Source organism: Arachis ipaensis, chromosome B09, assembly GCF_000816755.2.
Source record: "Arachis ipaensis cultivar K30076 chromosome B09, Araip1.1, whole genome shotgun sequence".
In the NCBI taxonomy this organism is placed as follows: domain Eukaryota; kingdom Viridiplantae; phylum Streptophyta; class Magnoliopsida; order Fabales; family Fabaceae; genus Arachis; species Arachis ipaensis.
In genome coordinates this window covers 4,544,452-4,567,064 of record NC_029793.2, presented here as the reverse complement: position 1 = coordinate 4,567,064, position 22,613 = coordinate 4,544,452, and the positions used below count along the sequence as shown (strand labels likewise).

The window sequence follows — 22,613 nt, the reverse complement described above, 5'->3', positions numbered from 1 at the left end:
ATATCTCATATATATAATATATAGGGCTGGGCTACACATACAAGCTTACAAGCTTACAAGTTGGCCCAGCCCAAATACAAGTCACGCGCATCAACACAGATTACATGGAACGTCACTTCACGCGCTCAACACAAACGGTTACGTATGGCAAACTCTTCCACTTCTTCCACTTCTTAAAACGCTTCGAAAACAAGGAAACCCTTCTATTTTCGAGCGAAGATCAAAGTTCAAAATATACATGTCATTGTTCGAAACCTCCGTCAAAACACCATCAAACTCTCCATCAAGAATTTGAAGAGAAAACAAAGCAACAATACTCAACGTAAGTTCATTAAGATTCCTGTATATTTTCCATATTACAAACTATGTTTTGCTTTCCTTCAACGTCGTTGTTCTAGGGTTTACTGTTACTCTTGCTTCTTTGTTACACTGTTCTTCTACGTTGTTGTTCTAAGTTATCCTGTTATTCTTGTTGTTCTAGATCTTCTGGTAAATAATTTTTGGGGTTTATTCCGTAGATTGGGGGGTGTATACTGCTTGAACTTGTAATGTGGCTTGATATTGAAGTATGTTTGAGTGATATCTGACTGATATATATGGATACTATATCTGAATCATATATATGGGAGTATCTCACTGTTATCAATGGGGGTATCTGATTCTTACATGTGGGTGTATCTTACTGTTATCAATGGGTGTATCTGACTCATATATGCGTGTATCTTACTGATATCTCAATTAATTTGATATTGAAGCATGTTTGAGTGATACCTGACTGATATATATGGATTTATCTGAATCATATCTATGGGTGTATCTCACTGTTATCAATGAGTGTATCTGAATCATACCTATGGGTGTATCTTACTGTTATATATGGGTGTATCTTACTGATGTCTTTGGGTGTATTTTTCATTTCAGAGAAAATGACAGCAAGAAAACAAACAAAAGACCTTAAGTGTGCCACACATCTCCTAAGTGATAAGTTCAGAAACATGAGTGAGGAGAAGAAGGCGATTGTGAGGGATCTCAGATTCGGTGGGTTGATGCACATCCCACCACTGAGGGTGGATCACCAACTATTAAGGGAGCTAGCAAACAACTTCAAACTTGGGGACAACAAACTAAAAACAGGATATGGTTCTTTCCAAATAACACCAAAAACAATAGGTCATGCGCTTGGCATCAATGCAACAGGTAACTAGCTTAAAAATATAGGTGTATATTAAGTTGATGCTTGGGTGTATTTAAGTTGATGATTGGGTGTATTTGAACCGACTTGGATACTTTGTTGTTTTCCTTTTTGTAGGAGATCTGTTTCCTGAGAAAGTTGAGTATAAGAAACTTTCTGATGATGACAAAATAATTTTTAGAAGATTCCAGGGTAAGACCCTCAAAAGTCTTATCGATGAAATGATGGAAAAATCGGCGTTGGCAACGAAGAGGAACGCCTGATGTTCAAGAGGATATTCATCCTCTATATACAGATGGCGTTCCTTTTGCCAACGACGATAAACAAAATATCGCCTGTGCACTTGGCCCCAATTTTTAAGATGGACGGCATATCGGAGAGAAACTGGGGGGCATGTTTTGACCTTCATGATCAAGGGCATCACAGACTACAAGGAGAAAAAGAAGAAGGCAATTGATGGCTGCCTCTTCGCCCTGATGATAATTTACTTTCATCTTTCAAAAAACAAAGGCAAGAAGAGGGCTGAAAGACCACCAAAGCCCTGGATTGCCAACTGGACTAAGGAGCAGTTGGTGGAAAGAATGACTGTAGAAAGAGAGGAAATTTTGGTAAGTAAACATAATATGTTGGTTGTATTTTATTTACCTGAAATATCTAATGTTGGTAAGTAAACATAATATGCTGCTAGCTAAAATATCTAATGTTTCAGGGGATTGTGAAGATGGCGGAGACAAGAGCAAGAGAAAAAATGAAAAAAGAAGAAAAAAAAGAAAAAAAACAAGAAATCAAAAAAAAAGGAAGGCGAGTTCAACATCGTCTTCGGAGAAAGAAACTACTGACAGTGACACTTCTACCTCTGAGTCTGAGACTCAAGAAGACTCAGAGGATTCAGGAACAAAACACCGCAGCAAACAGTGAAAAAAGTAAGTACCATACTTGGGTGTAATTGCTTTTTCAAGTTGGGTGTATTTTGTTGATCACGTTGGGTGTATGTAGTTTATTAAGCTGGGTGTGTTTCGTTTGCTGCGTTGGGTGTATCTTGTGCATTCATTTGCGTGTTTTTTTTAGTATGTTCTAAATAATGATTGTTTGCCTTCCAGAATGGACTCCAGAAAAAGAAAAAAGAGTCAAGAGAGGTCCGATTCTGATTCAGAATCTGAATCTGAATCAAGTGATGAGTAATGTCCTGAAATTATTACTCCTTTCTTTTGGCTTCATTATTAAGATTTCGTGTATTAACTGAAGTGTCTCTTATTAACTTATAGGAGCGAATAATCATCACCGGTGGAGAAGGAAAAGAAAAAGAAAAAGACAAAAACATCACCAAAAAAGTAAGCACTTCTTTGGATAATATTCTGTAATAAAATTAATTTTTTATTTCTGATTGGTACTCTTTTTTTTCCACCCAGAACACAACCAAAAAAGAAAAAAGTTGTTGTGGAGGATTCACCTCCTAAAGAAGATCAATACTTTGACGGGTACAGTACCTCGTAAGCTATATTACCGTCTATCATCGTAATTATTTTTGTTAACATCTTCTTTTATGAATGTAGTGAGACATATGAAATATCAAGTGACGAACTAGATGAATGGCTAAGGCAAAACGTTGATAAATCTGCTGCAGAGGGGTATGTCTTGATGGGCTGTCTATTTCATATTTTGGTGTGTTTTGTATGCTAATAATTGTTTCTTGTTTTGCAGGGAGAACCAAGCTGACATGCGATCGACAGAAGGTCGCTATGTGTCGTCTGAAACGTAAGAAGCTTTATTATTCAATAAAATCTTGTTATCATCATTTGGGTGTATTTTGTGGAACCATTTGGCTGTATTTTGTGGATCAAGTTGGGTGTATGTTGTTTACTAAGTTTGGATATTTCGTTTGTTTTGTTGGGTGTATATTGTCCATTCGGTTGCTTGTATCTTGTGCATTCATTTGGGTGTATTTTATACCTGTATCTTATTTTGTCTGAATAACATGAAATCTGTTTAGACTACCGGCTGTGAACTTGGGAAGTGATGATCCTTCCTCTCAAGGACGCACAGAACAGAGTAGTGTAAACCAGCCGTCACAGAGCATGTAATTTCTCTTTCAAATAACCGTTACTTTTGTTCTTCTATTACCCTTCTACTTCTAATTCTGTATATATATTTTTTAGAAAAAAAAAAGCCCTTTATTATTTTATTCAAGAAAAAAAAGGCAGGAAAAAAAAGCAAAAACTGCAAGTATGTAAGTTCTCAAAAAACAAAGCCTGTCTTCTTTTTGAATTGTTCGAGTGTATTTTTTGACTTTCTTTGGGTGTATTTTAGGTTGAGTCCGTCTGATTCGAATATGATGGTTGTGAGGGAACAGACACCGTCGAATGCGCTTGCAATGTGAGTTTTTCAAGAATATTTAAACCTTATAACCTTATTATTTTCAAAAGCGTTGTTAACCCTTTTTTTTTCTTCTTGTTTAGAGTCCCGATTCAGGTTTTTGTGCCTGCATCCCAAACAACCACTGAGACAGATTTTGAACCAACCCCTATGCTACAGATTGAAGGGACTACAGAAACGTAAGAAATAGTATTGGGTGTATATTTGTTTAGAGTTTGGGTGTATATTTGCTAACAGTTTGGGTGTATATTGTTCCTGATTAGTTTTTTTTTACGCCATGATTAATTTTTTGTAACTGTGCAGCACTCCTGAAACCCCCAAACAACTTCAAGAGACCACACCCACGATTCCCCCAGCTCCAACTAAAATGTAAGTTCATCAGACTAAAATCAATCTTTGCTTATCATCTGTATATTCTTATTCTTATTCTTATTCTTATACATGATGACGCAGTCATCCAGCTGCAGAAGACGCTGCTGCCCTGTTGATGATGGCACGGACATCAACCCATGTTCCTAAAACAGATCCAGGGGTGCCATCATTCAGCCTTGGATTGACTGATTCAAGCCAGGAGGGGCCGTCAACGCAGGAGACAGAAATGGCAAAATCTCCTGAAGCTGCAAATTTGATAGAACAATTGGACGATTTGGTCCAAAACATAGCAAGCAGTGCGGCGAAGGGAAAAAACAAAAGTCCACAAATTCAGAGGGAGACTGGGGGACAAAGTTTTGGGAAGTTTGAAACTCCTGGGACAACAAAGCAGATTACGGATGATATGAAACAAAAGTGCTACATCTGGGGGACGAGACTGAAGGAAGACGCAGATGGCAATACTAACGAGTATGAGGAGATGTGCACTCTCGTTGCCCAAGGTGAATACATTTTGATGAGAATGCACCTTGCATCCCTCCAGGCAAAAAGTGATATAGAAACTCAGGTAATATTAGAATAACATTAATGTTTTTATACCAAATTCAACTGCAATGTTTATTAATGTAAAATTGATTTCGGCATATATTTCTAGATTGTATCTGCCATCTGCCTCATCCTCAACCAGAAAAATGAAAAGAGGTTTCAAGAACAAATATACTGTCTCCCCCCCGATATTGTGGTAAGTGTTACTTCTACGAACTTTGGGTGTATTTTATGTATTGATTTGGCTGTATTTTTTACGTTCGATTGGGTGTAAGTTTAGTATTTCATTTCTTGTTTCGCAATTCTTGCAGAGTATGGCGCTTTCGGATCACCCAAAGGGGGAATTCATATCACCGAAAACGAAAAAGGAATTCAGGGTGGAAGCCTACCCGAGTTTCATTCCCTTCATAGATAGAAAAAAATTAACTTCGCATCCATATGTAAGTTTTCGTTTGCTAAATTTGTTAGTACGGTTATTTACTTATATGCCAAATAAAATAACACACTGTTGAAATGTGGCAATCCTTCAGATTTTTGCTCCTGTTTGCCACTCGGGGCATTGGTGGTTATGGCTAATAAATACAACAAAGCAGAAATGTCATATACTTGACCCGCTACACAAAAAAGCTCCAAGCGATGAGAGAAAGGACATTAATAAATTCACTGTAAGTTGCCTCTGTCTTCTTTACTTTAATAGATAGGTCTATTTCGTTAGTTGTGTTGGGTGTATATTGTCCATTCAGTTGGGTGTATCTTGTGCATTTATTCGGGCATATTACTGATTTGTTTTGCTATTTAAGGGATATGTATTTTCAAGATTGATAACATATGCCGGCGGGGAACCTCTACAGAAAGGGGAGAACGAGAAGAAAATTAAAGCATCATATGTTAAAATATCAAGCCAAAAAACAAGGTATAAATTTGTGACTCTGAACATTAAACTTTCGTAAATGAGATTTGTAATTTATTTTCTTCGTTTTCAGCTATGACTGCGCTATCTACGTTATGAAGTGGATGGAGTTAATTGAGCCAGAAAACATCAAAAAGGGGAAGTATGAATGGGATAATTGGCCACAGGTAACTGTCTTTAGAACTATATAACTCTGTATTACTTTACTGAATTAATATTGCTGTTTAAACAGAATATACTTTTTAATTGTAGGAGGAGGTGGACCACTATAGAGTGGAGTATGCTTCCCGGATACTATTCAGTGAGATGAATAAACAGAGAGATCGGGCAATTAGAGAGAGTAGTGCTATAAGGCTGTCGAAGCCATCCTCTGTATTATTGAGTCCGTTTTGTCAGATTAATTCTGCTGATATAGAAACTGCGTAATCCAACTGCTGGGTAGTTTGTAAATTGAACAAATGATGTAAATATTTGCCATTTATCAACAACTTCTATTCCATGTATATTTTTTCCCATAGTTAAACTATCTGTGCTGGTAAACTGTCTGTGATGTATTCAAAAGCTGTATTACAAGTGGTAAAATATGAAGGAAAAATCAAGGCATATATAAACGCAAATTATAAACTGTTACATCCAACGCAAGTCTAATAATACACCCAAGATTGCATAAAATATACATCCAAACTGTCTGTGCTGTATTCAAAATGTATGAATTACATGTACTAAAATATGAAGAAAAACATCAAATCAAATATACACCCATAACCTGCGAATTTTTACAGCTTTTGTTCTATATGTATCTAAATATGTGTCTATATGTAAATTGTGAATTAACAAAAATACACCCAAAAGAACAGTGCTTTTACACCCATATTCTATAAAACTATACACCCAAAGAGTTATCCCCTGCTGCTTGTACCCTGAACTGATAATTCATAACGTGTCCTTGATATTGGCTGGAATTTGAATGCGCCGCTGATGTAGCATCAAACAGGTTTATCTGAATATAACACTCACACATTAGCTAACCTATTAACGAGAAAAATAAACTCAATCGCCACAAATTTAAAGAACATTACTTTTACCTCGCTTAAAACTTTCGTCTTCTTCTTCTTTGTGGCATTTGCGATCTGTTTCTCCAGCTTTGAACCTAGCCTGTTTTTTGGACGTCCTCTTGTTCGAATCCTTGGCGGGCTTTGAAGCTCGTTAACGGATTCCAAGTTGGCGTCTTCGTGGGATAAAGAAGATGTCCCATTCCTTTTGGCTTTTAATGCTTCCATCTCGGCCATGATGTTATTGTACGCACGGTGCAGAATTGTAGTCAGCTCCTCCGATTCGGAGGCAAATTCGCAAATATTTTGCGAACGAAAAACCAATTGGTCGAACCTCTTGCTTCTTGGCTCCATTAGTGGCTCGTCGTGGCTGCTCTTGATGTGTGTGTGTCGTCTCTTGACCTTCTTGCTCCATCGTTCCAGTATGTATCTAGGTGACACTTGGCTTACTTGTTCGAAGCTTAACACGCTTAGTGCGTGACGGCACAGTATCCCTCTCGACTCGAATAATAAGCATTGGCATTTTACCTCGGCTGCAACTGAGTCATAAGTAACCACGAACTTGTTGAATATTGAGCTGTAAACTTGTTCTCCGACTTCGTATACTGAATAGCCTAGAGCGGAATTCTTTAATCTGGTGATGCAATTCGCCTTTCCTCTGAATTGCGCTTGGACTTTCCTAAACTTTGCATGAGTGTACGCCTCTTGAAACTGAGCTTCAATGGAGGATTTGGTTGCACACGGTATGATCGTATGAAAATCTGCAGCATCTGATTCTCTCTTTGCTTGCTCCCTGCTTCCGAGGCAATTATCGTATTGTTTGACGAACTGAATAAGCGAGCTGTTCCGGGTGATATACTTGTTAAAAAATGAATGCATGCTCTTGCTCCTTTGTGTGCTTCTCATCCCTGCCCAGAAGTGGTGATCCAGATAGATAGGAACCCATATGTGACGGTCTTCGTACAGATCTGCATAATACACCCAAACATAGACTGTAAATACACCAGAGGGAACATGCAATTTACACCTCTGCTGCAGATTTTAAAAAGACATTACCTGAAAGCCACTTGTTGTCTGCAAGACCAAAATTCAGCAGAAAATCGTTCCAATTCCTATCGAATGAGTCTTTGCTGTGAGAGTTCCAAACAACTTGGCTCATTTCTTGTTCGATATCGGCATGTCCCTTGTACCCGTTTAATTTGCTTGGAATCTTTTTCATGATGTGCCAAATACACCAACAGTGAATTGTTGTTGGCATACAGGCCTTTAAAGCCCTTTTCATTGATGCGCACTGATCGGTGAGAAACCCTTTCGGAGCGTTTCCTCCCATGCAACGAAGCCAGCATTGAAATAACCATTTGAATGATTCAATTTCTTCGTTCTTCATCAAAGAGCATCCGAGAAGTGTTGACTGACCGTGGTGATTCACCCTGACAAAAGAACCACAGACCAAATTATACCTGAAACAAATTACCATGGTCCAGAATGCAAAATCATTAGTTACACCCCAACAAATGCTTCGCATACACCCAATGAGACAGCCAATATACACCTCTGCTGTGGATTCGTAAAAATAAATTAATTTAGCATCATAAACAGGGGCAGTTTGTTACCTGTTTGTATTGTAGGTGGTGTCGAATGAAATGACGTCTCCGAAATACTCAAAGGCGGCTCTGCTTCTTGCATCGGCCCAAAAAGCCAGCTTAATCGATTGATCCTCTTCGAGTTGGAGCTCAAAAAAGAAATTCTGATTCTTCTCTTTCATTCTTAACAAATATTTTCCGAATTCCTTTGCATCTTCTTGTTCGGAAACATTTCGCACTTCCCTCGTAATGTAATTTCTCACGTCCTTTTCGATAAAATTTAACTCGCGGTGACCCCCGGCAGCCGCAACAAATGATTGGTATGTTTTGCTTGGTCTGATACCGGCCTCATCGTTATTCTCTATTGTACGACGAATGGACATGCTTAGTTCCCTATGCTGTTTGAGCATCTCTGTTTTGCTTGGACAGCAGGGGTGTGAATGATCGAGCACAACCTTTGAAATAATCCAAGCACCGACATCCTTCAATGTGTGTATATAAATTCTTGCAGGATAGTTTAAACCGGCTGTAGGATTGGTCTTCTCGGTCGGAGATATTTTAGATTTCCATTTTTCCTCTCTGCTACATGTAATCAGTTGATTCTTAATCTCGTTTCCCTTCCTATTTGTGCACCGAACTCTTGTAGAGAAACCTGCAGCCTTGGCGTAGTTCCTGTAAAATTTTCCAGCATCTTCAAGGGTGGTAAAGGTCATTCCAACCTTCGGAACAAGCTCGTCATCAACAACCGAGAGAGGCTGCACAATACACCGTGTCAGAAACTGTGAATACACCCATAGATATGATTCAAATACACCCAATCATGCCTAATATGATACAGCCGAACCGCAACAACTCAACTACATAATGACCTTTAAAGCCATAAACAGTAAATACACAGGCTGCAGAATACACCATGTCAAAAACTAAAAACACACCCAATCATGTCTGATATAATACACCTGAACAACAACAACTCAATTAAAATAACAAAACCAGTAGTGTAGATACACCCACACTTCTAGCAAAAATACACCCAAAAAAAGACCTGATCTATACCCGAGCGTCTGCTATAAATTCCAGGTAATTAATCACAACTAATACATTGAATCGACAGATTCATGTTAACGTGTTAGTTTCACAGTCAATGTTCACCAATTTTTCAACTACACAATGCTATAAAAATTACTGAAAGAAAATTCATTATGTAAATCAAACCTCAGGAACTTCGTTAGATTCAAATTCATAATCCACTTCGCCTGGATTCAGCTGACAATCTGAGGTGGAATGATCCATTATCTTCAAAACGAGTTCAAACTTTGATTTCAGAAAACAACAAATCAAAATAGAAAACGAAGCTCGAGTTGCAGAGAGAGAAAAAAGTAACGTAAACGAAGAACATACCACTGAAAAAAGAAGAGGAAAAGAACGATGGAGAAGAACGAGGGAAGACGCGCGAGAAGAAGAACAACCAAATCTCAAAATAACGAAAACGAAGAAGGAAACAAATATTTTAAATTTGGTAGTTAGATATACGTGGGATCTTATATAGCGCGTGTAATCAATGTATGTGGAGCAGCGCGTATTTTAGTTTTTATTGTGTAATGAACTTGTAAAGCATACAAGTCCTATGCAGAGCTTTTCCGTAATATATATATACTTCTTTAAAATTTTGGGAGTCAAGTCACTACGTGGCCTCCTTAGATCCGTGCCTGATTATAACTGCTTTGATTGATAAGAGCATTAAGGTTTGGGACATAAGGAATTTTAGGATTACACGTATGAAGTGAGAAAGGTGAGGTTTTTAAGATATGAAAGTTTGCTTTTGGATTTTCATGGTGGGGGATTGCTTGAGTCGGTACGATCATCACACGGAGCTTGCCGTTGGTGTTGACATGAGTGTTCTTGTTGAAGGCTTGATGACCAACCCTGATTGGGATGAGCTTGTTTATGTTTTGGAGCATGGCATATATAAATTTTTGTTGGCTTAGAGCCCAGCATAGCAGGAAGTTAAAGATAATCGGTGGTTGGATCAATTTTAGAATTTAATATGTTTTTTAAATAAAATTAATAAAAATTTAATAATTGAATATTTTTGTCAAACATAATTCATCTTTTATGGATATAAAATTTAGTTAGTTCTTTCGTAGTCTGTTTTATCTATGTCTGAATCTTTTATGGTCAGAAATAACTATTTATTTCTTAAAATAATATGTTTTTCAAATTAAAAGAAAAGTAAAAACAATCTAATATGACTAGTAATGGCTAATACTTTTAGCTAGTAATTTAATACATTTTATTTAGTAGCCAAACACTATATTTTTAATCAACATTTTTAAATATTATTAGTTAATTACTAACAAAAAATAATAAATGCACTTGCTCTTATATTCTTAAATTCTTATTGTCAATTTCAAAATTTTCCATGACAATACTTATTTATGAATGTTGCTAATGTTTTTAGGTAGCTACTTCTATAAAGATATTTTTGTGCGAAAATAATATTATAAATCGTTAGATGACTTGATATATTTGACTGAATCGTTTAACGATTACAAATATCAAGGCGTCTCACTAATATATTTTGAGTAAATACCTAAAATGGTCCCTAAATTTCAAATCGCTATTCAATTTATTCCTCGACTTTTAAAAATGACCATTAAATATTTGAAATTCGAAAAAGTGTATATCCGTTAGCAGAAGTGCCGTCTAAACGTTGATGATGTGGGGCGTGGAATGCCTACAACTATATGCTGGTGTGTACCAAACTTGAATTTGATTCAAATTGGTACATGAAATTACTTAATAATATCCAAATTAGTCAATTTTCAATTATAAAACTCTAATCTCCAAATTATTGTCTTCTCTTCTTCGATCTCTCTGTTGTCTTCTTCTCTTCTTCGACTTTTTTGTTTTATCTTCTGATTCATATTCATCCTGAACAACAATCTCAATACACCTATCTAAAAACTATTTTAATTGCAAGTTTGATACCTAGGAAAAGCTATGCTTTGATGTCACAATCTTTTGGTTTAGTTGCTGCGTAACTGGATGGAAGAAGTATGGCATTATGGAGAGAATTTGCGAAAATAGGATGAGTTGAAGTTGATGCAAATCTAATTTGTTGCTTCTCATACTTGTATCTTGGTGTAGGTACTAGGAATGCTGTTATTGAATAGACAAAAAAAAGTAGTTGGTTTTAGTTGCTTACGAGTCAAATGTGATTAATTTGGTGAAGCTAGGACCACTATGTCAGCATATTTGGAAGAGGTGATAATAGTATGATTAATGTGGTTGGATTAATTTTAAGTTCAACACGTATTTAAATTATATATACCCTTGTATGTTCGTTCATTAAGCTAAAATATATTTTCACTTTTAAGAAGGTAATCATTATCATCATCTTCAAGGTTTTAACATCACTTTCTAAGTTTGTCATCCTTCAATTGAACTCGTACAAAATTTCTTGTGAAATGGGTGTTGCACAAACTGATTCTTCACCTCCATTAATCCAAGAGAAAAAATTACAATGAATTTCATACTGCAAAGCAAAAAACGCAAGTGAATTTAAACTAAAAGTGAAACCATGTTAACATTTTCTTTAGAGTCATAACCTTACCTCATAATTTAGACAACCATAAAATAGTCTACTAAGATTCTCTGTCGTCGTTGAGTACTTCATTACCATCCGAAGCCCGCAATTACAGAAAATGACATTCTTACCTCCCCTATTGCATATTCCTTTGCTACCATAAAGTTTCCCTGCAGAATTGTTCCTACTTGAGCTACTTTGGCTTCTCTCTCACCACCCATCATCACTCATGCAGACGAGAAAATAAGATGAACTGAAAGATAGCAGAGAGGTCGAAGAAAAGAAGACAACAAAGAGATCGAAGAAGAGAAGAGAATAATTTAGGAATTAGGGTTTTATAATTGAAAATGGACTAATTTAGGTATTATTAGGTAACTTCAGGTTCTAATTTAAATTAAATTCAAGCTTGGTACACATCAGCATACAGCTGGAATGCCCACATGACAGTTCACGCTCCACTTCATTGTTTAGACGACACTTCTACGAGGGATTAACGGAGATGCACTTTTTCGAATTTCAGAAATTTAATTGATCATTTTTAAAAGTCAAGGACTAAATTGAATGCAATTTGAATTTCAGAGACTATTTTAGATATTTACTCGATATGTTTTTAAACCAGCAACAAATTGGAAAAAGTAAAAACTCACGCTATATTGCTATACATCTGAAAGTGTGGCCGAGAAAATTTTACCGGTGGTACTGGAAAAGATTCCTAGAAAAATTGCAGTTGATGATACGGATTTGGTTCATCATGGGCATGATGTTGGAAGGATATGTTGTGTATATAAGCTCATTGCAAAGATAGAAAAGACAACATCAAGAGCCTAAATCTCTTTCTGTCCAGGTTAATCAATTTACACTGCATGCCTTCATTTTAAAACGATTAGATTAGTAACTAATTAAATCTTAACTTGGTCAATTTATACAAATATCCATATCGATTGAATCCATTCTTTTTGTTTACTTGAGACCGACACTCCACCACTATCAAATAAGGGTGTGATTCCTGACCAAAAAAAAAAAAGGGTGTGATTCATGCCCTGTGATTTCTGAATTTCTCTACCCATCATTTTTTCCGTAGTTAAGAAGTGCTCTAACAATGCAAATATCAAACCAGAAGAGACTAGAATAACAGTTACTAAGAAACACAACAAAATCAAATCCCAAATTTAAGATAGATCAGAACATAAAAGAGTGTTTAAACTGCAACTTTCAAAAAGGAAAATGCTTTCATGGAGAAAGGGGTTTAAAAATACCATCAACAACTTACCGTTTATGTTACTTAAATTAAAAGTTGCATAGAACAAAAGCACAATGTCAAGTCTTCTTGTACTTCACATAATCCACCCTTCCACGTTTACACTTCCATGCTGTAGCAATAAGAATCATCTCCTTTATAGCCAGAGGACCAAAAAACAACTTAAATGTAAAAAGACAGATTAAAGAAAAACGATTACAGAACAATATTTATACCATCTTTGTGATTCATAATGCAAATGGTACAGGTTGAACAGTCCTATAGCAAGAAATAGGGTTCCGTTTAAGCACTTTTGACCATGATTTAAAATTTAATTTTGCATGTCATCAACATGTATAATTCCAATTTACATTATTGATTCACGATTTATACATATTTGCATTATCAATAAAATTTTACCAAATATTCATGTCTTAATTCATGTGAAGCAAGGATTGCATATATCTCACGTAATATCAGCACTATCACAATCACACACACATATATATATAATAAAAAAAATGTGTAATTATGTACATAAAATCCTAACAAGTACAGCTCTGTTAAAATTGGATTTTGTGTATGTTTATCATACAAAAATAAAGTGTTGTGCCAATATAATAACATTATAACATTTTAAATCAATTTTTTTCTAGGATTTTAGATTAAAAGCAGCACATGGAAAAGCATTATTGGTATTCTAAAGGTAACTTAATTAAAAAAGAAAGAACTGTATTTTTTAGAATTTTATGTATATAATTAGGCTAATTTTTTTTAATATTGGTCAAAGATGTGTGTTACACTAGGTTATTTGGTTTCAGGAAAGTTTTACTCTACTATAATTTTTTTTTTTTTTAACTTTTCAGAAGACACAAATCTAAAAAATTTTATAAATTAATTTAAAAGAAAACATCATTGACGTACGTATTAAAAAATATATTTTTAAAATTTTAAAAATTATTAAAATAGAAAACGACATTTTCATCAGATATCTTATCATTTGGGATATTGACATATTGTGTACAAATAATTTAAGATACACTTATAAAAGAAAAAAGAAAAGAAAAATGAGTAACTCAAAAGTTAAAATGGATAATATGAGATAATTAAATTTTTTTAGCTAATTTTAGTTTTTTAAATTATTTATTTATCTTAAATTCTAGATCCTATAAACTCTTAACTTTGTACTCTAAATTATAAATTCTTAATACTAAAATAGACTAATTTAACTAAACATTAATTTTTTATACTTTCTCTATGTGTAATTAAATTTCGTGCATAGGCAATCTTACCTTCTAAAGATAACAAAATGAATTAAAGGAAGATAAGAAAAGTGATATGAAGTATAATAAATAGAAAAGAAATTTAAAATAAGTGCATTGCTGTTTTTGTTTTAATTTTTTTTTTTAAAATTGTGATATTTTAACGAATTTAAAAAAAAGTTGCAGCACCCTCACAGTTGGGTACAACACACATAATGAGTCACTTTGGAAGATAACACCCATCTGAATTCTGAACCCAATATTAAAAAAAAATTTCCAAAACAATAAGGCCTTATCCCAATTTTATATAATATCAGAAAATAACTAATTCAAGAAAATTCTACCGCATTAGATAAAAGTGCAGACACAATTGAAAACATGAGTGATTCAACAAGGCACCAAACACAAAATGAGGAAGCAGTAATAAAATATATGCTAGTACACCTTATATAAAACAGCAGTATAACAGATGATTCTCTCCACAAGATGTTCCTTTTCTCTAATTTCACCCAAAACATTAACTAATTTTTTGCAAATAAAATTGACCCTGGTTCACGTTTCACAATTTTCATACTAATTTTTCAAACATGCCTCATAAGAAAAACTCAAATTTATATTACTCGACATAGCATTGATATGGTCAACCACAGAGCAGATGAGAATTCATACCTAGTTAAGATACGTGCTTCAACTTGGCATATGCTAGAGCCCCTCGGTAAGACAGATATTTCGCTAAGGATATGCTCCTCCTTTTCAAATGAACCAATTTTAGCGTAAATTATGAGTCTCTTTAAAACAAGTGCATTTTGCAAGATATATGCCAAAAATTCGCGCTCCTCTGATGAGTCTGAGTAGCTTCTAAATTCAAAAATGTTCAAGTGTGACATAACACAACTAGGTACACTGGCTGGCTGTGTCCAACTGCTCTGGGGAGTTTGGTCACGAAAATATTGTACCTGACAACACGGGAAAAAATTGTCAAAGGATGCAGGAAATTAATAACAAATAGAAAATGGTGGAACTATGTAAATGTTTATACCCCATTGATATCAATTCCGAGTAGTTGAAGCTTAGGGCAGCAGCAAAGCAGTTTTATTAGGACTCCAGAATTGAAATTTGAATAACAGATGCTCAGTTCATGTAAGCAGCTAAATTCTGGTAAGTGTAAATTCGGAGCTTCAACCAAGCACTGTATGAAAGATAATACAAAACCATTTGAAACTTGGAATATGAGCAATGGATTGTGACACTGATAAGCATATTACCTCGGTGGTCCACCATCCAAAATCCAAAATCTTTGTCTTGGAGAGTGCCTGGATAAGTTTGGGTAGCCAAGCAACATGCTCATCCAAGGGAGCAATCTCCAAACAAGCTTCCATTATCTTGGGAAAATCACTGATAACCAAACTCGTTACACATGATCCCGCAAGGAATATACGGAGGTATTCAAGATTCGGGGTGTCTATTTGAATCTCACTGATTATGGGATCATCAAACTCTCTTACCTCGAATAAACTTAGCCTCTTCAAAGAGGTGGAGAGAAAGTGTATCTCAGGGTAAAGGCTTCCATAATAATCGATGTAAAGATTTTCAAGAGCAGGGCAGCCAGATATGAAGTCGTGTTCAACAGAGACTCCTAGCAAGAGTGTTAAATCCTTGAGTAGAGGCAAATAAACCCAAGGTATAACATCGAGAACAAGATTACCCCCCAGGGTGAGGGACACAAGCGAAGCACATGTGAATATTCCATCAAAATAGTCTGGATAGAATTCCCCGTAACTAGAATAGAGAATCATTTCTTGAAGGCAGGGCCCCACAGCAGCACGTATCCACCTTCCAATGGCATTGTCAATGGCATTGTCAATCACTTTGTTGTTATCTAAGCCTCTCTGACATGAGAGGCTGAGATTTCGTATGTGGGGAAACCTGAGCTGGGATAGAACTGCATCGATAAACAACGCGAATCTCTCATTGCTCCAATTGAGTTCGGTATCATCAAAATCAAAGACTTGGAGATCCTTCCAGAGATGGCGCCATTGTCGAGACAAGATGCTGGTGCGCACCGCATATAAGGTTGGGAGGAATGAGAGGATGTGGCACAACAACGAGTTTGGTAGGCTGCTGATTATGTCTGTGCCCATGCTTCTTTTTGATGCTGTTGATGTTTCAGCCATTTCTCCCAACTTGAGGGTGAATGATATGCAAAGAACAAGAATGAGTGAAGAATATCAAGAGTAAAAATTAAGAACAATGACGGTATATAATAAGCTAACATGTTCTGTACTTCTATAATCTATAATATATATAATGGGAATATGAAAAGGATTATTGTCCAAATGGAAGTAAAAAGAGCTATATATGTGTAATATTATTATGAATGAGAAGCCTGGGAAATGAGCCAAGGGGCAGAAAGTAACAACATTTTTTTTTTGAAATAAAACAAGCTCAACACATTAAAGTGGAGCAAAACAGACATACATAACATAGCTGAATACAAAAGAAATCCATCTCATCGCCTCTCTGGCATTGCCATCAACCACCAATAGGATGACGTTCATTCCACTCGTTATAGCTCAACAACGCCTTTCTTTGAACATTATAACACCGAATTTGGTTGCAGGCATGCTGAAATGGTCAGTGTGCCAGTGAGTGTGTGTTTCAAACTTTCAATGTGTCGCGTTATTCCCAATTTGCCTTTTTCTACCATTGGTTAATACTTAGGTGTGAAAGGGATTCTTTACCCTCAAGTTTTTAGTTTACCAATATGAAAAGGATGACATTACTATCATTTTTTTATTCTGAGTGAATCACTGGTATCTGAATTTTGTCATCACAGATCATACTAAGTGTGTGCATTCACTGCATTGTTAGCATTTTCATATGTTACCGTTCCCACCTAAAGTAATAATAATTGAGCCTTCAACGCAATAATAAAAATTAGGGAAAATATAAGAACAACGAGAATATGTAATAAGCTAACATTATTAGGGTTAAAGGAAAACAAAAGTGCAAGGCATTGGGGAAGGTAAGTAGTACCAGGAATCTCCCCTTGATGTAGGGGTGCCAATAGATAGGGTAGGTTAGGGTTTAGACCCAACCTTAACCTCATAGTTATCAAAACGAATCGGTAATCAACCTGGTCTCATACGACCAGATCACCGAGTCACTGATTCAACTGGTGGGTCACGCGTTGACCCGATCATAATTAAATAAAAATATAAAATTATAAAAATAAAATTAAAAACAAAAATTAAAATACATGTTTTCACAAACATATTAATAATAATAAGTATCAATTTTTAGACACAACTAACGATGCAAAAAGTGATAATAAACTAATCACTAGTACAAAATACTTTCTTAATTTAAATGAACAAAAGCAAGTGAAAGATAACACAATTAGTAAATCAAATCCAAGAAGTGATCTCAAAGTCAGCATCTATATCTTCTTAAGACAAATTTGAAGCTTGACCAACATTTTCGTCATTTTGATTTGGATCTATATCTTCCATAGCATTGTTACTGGGTCCATCATTATCTTAAATCAATTAATTCCACCTTCCCTAACAGATTTGTCACAGTATATGCATATCATAGTGATTTTCTCTTATTTTTTAACAATTTGTTTACGATACCCAAGCAGGATCAATCTTTCATCTATTACTATAAACTCTCTTTTAGTTGAACATCAGGAGTTGATGAGCTTGTTCTTGAGATGGTGGATTTTCTGATAATGGTGTTTGTGAGGAAGACATTTTTAAAATTCTAACAAAAGAAAAACAAAATTACATCAATAAAAGATTTAGATAAGTGATATTCAGCAACAATTCAACTTACAGCAACAATTTAAAAGCAATAAAATGCTTCATCAATTCAACATGTTTTCCAGCAACAAAATGCAATGTTCAGAGATATATTGATTATATTCAGCAACAAATTCAACTTACAGCAACAAATTCAGCTCATTCATAATTTTCAACAAACTCAACTATGATAAAATTCAAAAACAAAGAACAGGGCCGAAGGAAGCTCACCTGCCCAGGGACCAATTAACGGTGAAGGAAGCTGACCCACTGAACTGCCGGGCGAATAAAAAGACGACGACCACCACCACCCGAGGGATCAGATGCTGGTTCGGTCTGCTTCTGCCGCCGGCGAAGCGAGCGCACCGAAGGCAGCGACTGAGTGCGAGACGGTGACGACACTGGCCGCGACGACGGGTGAGACTGAGAGAGCTCGATGGTGAGGGAGACAGAGCTGTAGGTTAATGCTTTTGTTAAAATTCAATCATATTCTACTGGGAGTTTATAAAATGTTAACTCTAATTCTATTCATTTTTAACCTGCTCGTATTTAATTTTACCTGCGGTTTATAAAAAATATAATATTCAATAATTTTATATTCTGATGATATTTAGAATTATAATTTAATATGTATATATCGATTTGACTTATAAATAGAAGTGTTAAATTTTTAATTTAAAGTCTTAACTTAGTGATTAAAACTTTTTATTTGAGTGAAAAATTCTTAATTCAACACTTAGATTCAGTTTGGGTAAACAACTTAATTAAGTTATTTTTGAAAAAATAGCTTAAACAATAAATGCTTATATTAAAAGTAGCTTATAAATAAGTTATTTTGTGTTTAGTTTTTTAGTTCTAAAAGTACTTATTTTAAAAGAAAAATGATAAAAAGTTTTTTATTATGAGAGAAGTCATTTTTTTTAACTTCTCCTTAAACACCAAAATAGCTTTTTAAAAAGTTGTAATTTTGTTTTAAAAATTGTACCAAATATTAATACTATACATTTTTATAAGTTAAAAGTTAAAAAAAATCACTTATGAACCTATCTAAACGGCCTTATTCGAATCACATTTTTTATATATATATCAACCTTACTATCGTCATTTATAGCGGGAACGAAAAAAAAAAAGCGCGGACTGTGGAGGATAGGATCTAGGAAGCACCGATACGACACGCGATACGGATACGACACGACACGGATACGTCGACACGTTCTTTTTATAAAAAATTGGATACGACACGTTTAGGATACGTTGTGAATTAAAATTTAAATAATATATCAAATTAATAAAATATCATATTGTAAATATAAGAGGAAATATAGTTGCATAAAAAAGACTAAAAATTATGCAATTATTAAAAAAAATAAAAAATTTTAATCTACTCTTGTCATCTCGCTAACAAAAAATGTATCAATTTCTTTTCCTCCAAGTCCATCATCCACAAATACCACAGCTTCTATGTTTGGTTCATCTAAAGATAAATACGAAACCTCACTCAGATTTGGACTGTTGTCATCAACTCTGCTTCTATTAATTATTTTATTTTTAAATTTAAATTTTGATTTGTTTTGATTTTAAAATATTTAAAAATTAAAAAAATCGGTTACTTGGGCCATAAAACCACAAAATCGGGTCGGACTCGTTCGGATTCGTTACAGTTTCACCAAAATTTTGCACCGTAAGAAGACACGCCATCGATACGCTCGTTTGAAGTATCCGTCGAGTATCGGTGTCGGATTCGTGTCCGACACGATACGCTGGCACCATAGAAGAATCCGTGCTTCATAGGATAGGATTCAATTGGGGTTGTGATTTGAAAATTAGTGTCAAATTATATCTATAACTTCATCAGACAACTTTAATGATATTTTCCCATTTAATTTTAGAATACAATTTATAACTTCACTACAAAAACTTAAAAGAAAAGTAAAATTAAAATTAAAATTTGCCATAAAATCATCTAAAATTTTGAAACTTTAACTTTAACTTTGTATTTTTAGTGACATTTTTACATTCTTCCATTTTCTATCGATATAATTTATATAAGAATCTTACTAATATGTCTTAAAAATACATTTTCATCTATTCTAAGATTACATTTTAGAAGCACCCTAAAAAAAATTTTTTACTAAAAATTAATGCAAAAATCATGTTTTTAAGTTTCTAATGAATTGAATATATAAAAGTTTAAAAATTTTCTATTATTATACTTTTAAAATGGAATATTTTTAAAATATGCTTATTAAACTTGTTTGCATGCCTAAATTAAGAAAGTCCTCCCAAGAATTTTGCTAAAATAGAGTTATAGTACATGTTGAAATGTGGGAAACATCCAACGTGATGGCTTTAACCAGTAAGCACTATCTAATTAGTAATTACTAAAGTGAAAACTTATATGCAGTTAGTTGCCTTCATGTAAAATTGCTAATGGAGAACTGTCGAAATATCTAACCATTCTCATCTAGCAACTTCATATAAAAATCACCCATTACTAATTAATACCACTGGATGACTAAAATGCTTCGGAATCTGTTCATTGAAAATCAAGAGTAATAACAGACTACGTAGCTATCATACAAGACCAAACCTTAGTTCAAATTGTATTCCCAACTACATATAATGGTTGAGATGGACCAAGATAACTATGAATTTTGCCTTCATTTTTTATACCTAATCCACTTCATGACTCTTCCAATATCTCAGCAGAGCCAAGAACTGCATTGGTACTACTACCTTCCATTTGTCCTTCGGATTTGGATAGTTCTGAAGATTCCATCACCTTATCAGAGATATCTGAAGAATGGTGTACTGACTGATCATCCAGTATTTGTTCCTTCTGTACTAGTGGCTTTGGGCGTCTGATTGCTTCCGCAGCCTCTGACATAACCACCGGAGGTGGCTGAGGGGGAACCCACGTACGTTTGATTGGCTGCTGACTGGATGCAGCGTTATATCCATTATTCTCAACTCCATTATCAATCTCTCTGATTCTGGCATTTTTCGCTTGCCACCGAGGTACAGCATTGTCACTATTATCTAGGACACTGGAATTCAAGTCCTTGCCATTTACTTGAGACTGAAATACTGGGGTAGAGTTGTGTTGAACTTGACCAACTTCCCAAGGCTAGCAAGGAGAAGTTAAAGAAAATTATCAGATTCATATGCAATAATACCAAAAATTGTATTTTCTACATAAATTGCACTTTTACCAAAAATGTTCAAAGTGAGTATTGTATCACTTGTATTGGTTACTTAGAAGCCAACTCAGTAAAAAATCAGCTCAATATACCTCTCACATTAAAAAAAAAAAAATAAACTCCTATTTACCTGGGTCCTAACATGTAATTTAACATACAAATGATTAACTCAAAATAAATAAATAAAACACAGCAGACAATAATTGTCAAGTGATGTCATGTTAAGCTCACATAGATGGTCACAATCAGAGTTTAAAAAACCTAGAAGGAATAATTTGGGAGACGACTCTAACAAAAACTCTTCAATAATGAATCTAATTGAAAATACAAGACTTGAGCAATATAATATAAAGTGGGAAATACAGAGAAAAAGAGGCATTTTAAATAAACCTTTGCTCTTGGTGCTAAGCGAGGATTTGAAGGTTGCTGATTTGGGTTGGGGGGTGAATCATCGATATCCTGCATCAAAACCTCGTATCATATAACTAGCACCAACCACACAAAATTGGTAAGTAAAATATAAAATAGTAATATCATTTGCACATCACAATATTTTACTCAGCAATGACTACTCCTTTCACTTCAACCAATAGTCTATCCTATGAAACTAATTGGTCCACAAAAAGTCTATGGTTAGATGTGCAAATGCAATTATTAAGAAGAAAAAGAACAAAGGTTTACCCTGATGTTAGAAGGCTTCTCCCCTCTCTGGATCATAGCCATTATCTGCCAAAAAAAAAAAGAAAAGAAAAATCATTATAATCATAGTCAGCATCATCGTCATAATTATAATTATAAATTACAACAAAGCCTATTCAGCTAGATGGGGTCAGATATATGGATCAAATGATACCATATTGTTCTATCAATAGATCGTATGTGTCAGCCCATTTATAGTTAAAACCCATTTAATAGGATTAATAAGAATACTAAAACTCTAAAAGTAACTGAATGAAAGAATTAGTGGTTGAGCCCATAGCCTAACAGTAGTCTTCTACAAGTCTCACTTGAGATCCATGTCCTGTGTTTGAATGAACCAAACAAAATAAACAATACTCCAGGATCTCACATTGCATATTTTAGAAGACAATTTGTTCAATATTGAAAGGGGATGGCATGAATAAGCGGCATGAACACTGCATCTGGCACTCAAGCATGTTATCATCAGTACCAACAACCAACTAAGGAAAAAACGAAATAACAGACTAAAATCACTATTTCGCTTTGCGAGTTGAAAATCCCTATGCACACATTTTCACATTACTAGTTGGAAATTCAATCATGAACACCAATTCACATGTGTTGTCTCTGGCACTTTCAGAAGCACAACTCAGAGAAATTGGCCATAAATAAACTATAATTTCAAATGATAATCTAACAATTAGTAAAAAGGGCTCAACATGTAACTGCTTTTTTTGGTGTCAAATTTTATATTCCTATAACATCCCAATCAGTTTTTGTTTACTATTTGCCTCTCTTTATAATAACTTTCATGTT

At 34.7% G+C, this 22,613-nt stretch overlaps 4 protein-coding genes and 1 long non-coding RNA gene across 13 annotated transcripts in view; 2 read left to right on the top strand and 3 right to left on the bottom strand.

Moving 5' to 3' along the window:
• Positions 1-18,370, bottom strand: part of LOC107618892 (FBD-associated F-box protein At4g10400) — a 23,051-nt gene extending 4,681 nt beyond the window's left edge. The window contains exons 1-6 of one of the 7 annotated variants that reach the window (XR_002354356.1): positions 18,148-18,370; positions 15,379-16,296; positions 15,153-15,302; positions 14,783-15,069; positions 12,885-12,984; positions 11,589-11,867 (exon numbers count right to left, since the gene is read on the bottom strand). Coding sequence is in view for 5 of the 7 variants with exons in the window: in XM_016321067.2 (XP_016176553.1) it covers positions 13,100-13,130; positions 14,783-15,069; positions 15,153-15,302; positions 15,379-16,287 (1,377 nt within the window). In the remaining 2 variants the exon portion in view is untranslated. The other 6 variants (XR_002354357.1, XM_016321069.2, XM_016321068.2 and 3 more) reach the window with 6 other exon arrangements.
• On the top strand, positions 3,649-4,054 carry LOC107617236. Its single transcript, XR_001614869.2, has 3 exons — positions 3,649-3,744; positions 3,869-3,934; positions 4,019-4,054. It is a non-coding gene; the product is annotated as an uncharacterized LOC107617236 (long non-coding RNA).
• LOC110267044 lies at positions 4,770-5,935 on the top strand. The gene is made up of 4 exons (XM_021112164.1): positions 4,770-4,920; positions 5,011-5,145; positions 5,281-5,393; positions 5,643-5,935. The coding sequence occupies exons 1-4, from the start codon at positions 4,795-4,797 to the stop codon at positions 5,698-5,700; spliced, it is 432 nt and encodes a 143-aa protein (XP_020967823.1). The 5' UTR covers positions 4,770-4,794; the 3' UTR covers positions 5,701-5,935.
• LOC107617290 lies at positions 6,102-6,803 on the bottom strand. Its single transcript, XM_016319023.2, has 2 exons — positions 6,476-6,803; positions 6,102-6,390 (listed from the first exon to the last, which is right to left on the bottom strand). The coding sequence occupies exons 1-2, from the start codon at positions 6,794-6,796 to the stop codon at positions 6,274-6,276; spliced, it is 438 nt and encodes a 145-aa protein (XP_016174509.2). The 5' UTR covers positions 6,797-6,803; the 3' UTR covers positions 6,102-6,273.
• LOC107618029 (peroxisomal membrane protein PEX14) overlaps positions 20,389-22,613 on the bottom strand; it is a 6,101-nt gene continuing 3,876 nt past the window's right edge. For 2 of the 3 annotated variants that reach the window (XM_016319950.2, XM_016319951.2), the window contains exons 10-12: positions 21,798-21,842; positions 21,507-21,575; positions 20,389-21,043 (exon numbers count right to left, since the gene is read on the bottom strand). In XM_016319950.2, coding sequence (XP_016175436.1) covers positions 20,600-21,043; positions 21,507-21,575; positions 21,798-21,842 — 558 coding nt within the window. In that variant the 3' untranslated portion in view covers positions 20,389-20,599. The remainder of the gene's footprint in view (positions 21,044-21,506; positions 21,576-21,797; positions 21,843-22,613) is intronic. The other variant, XM_016319953.2, reaches the window with a different exon arrangement.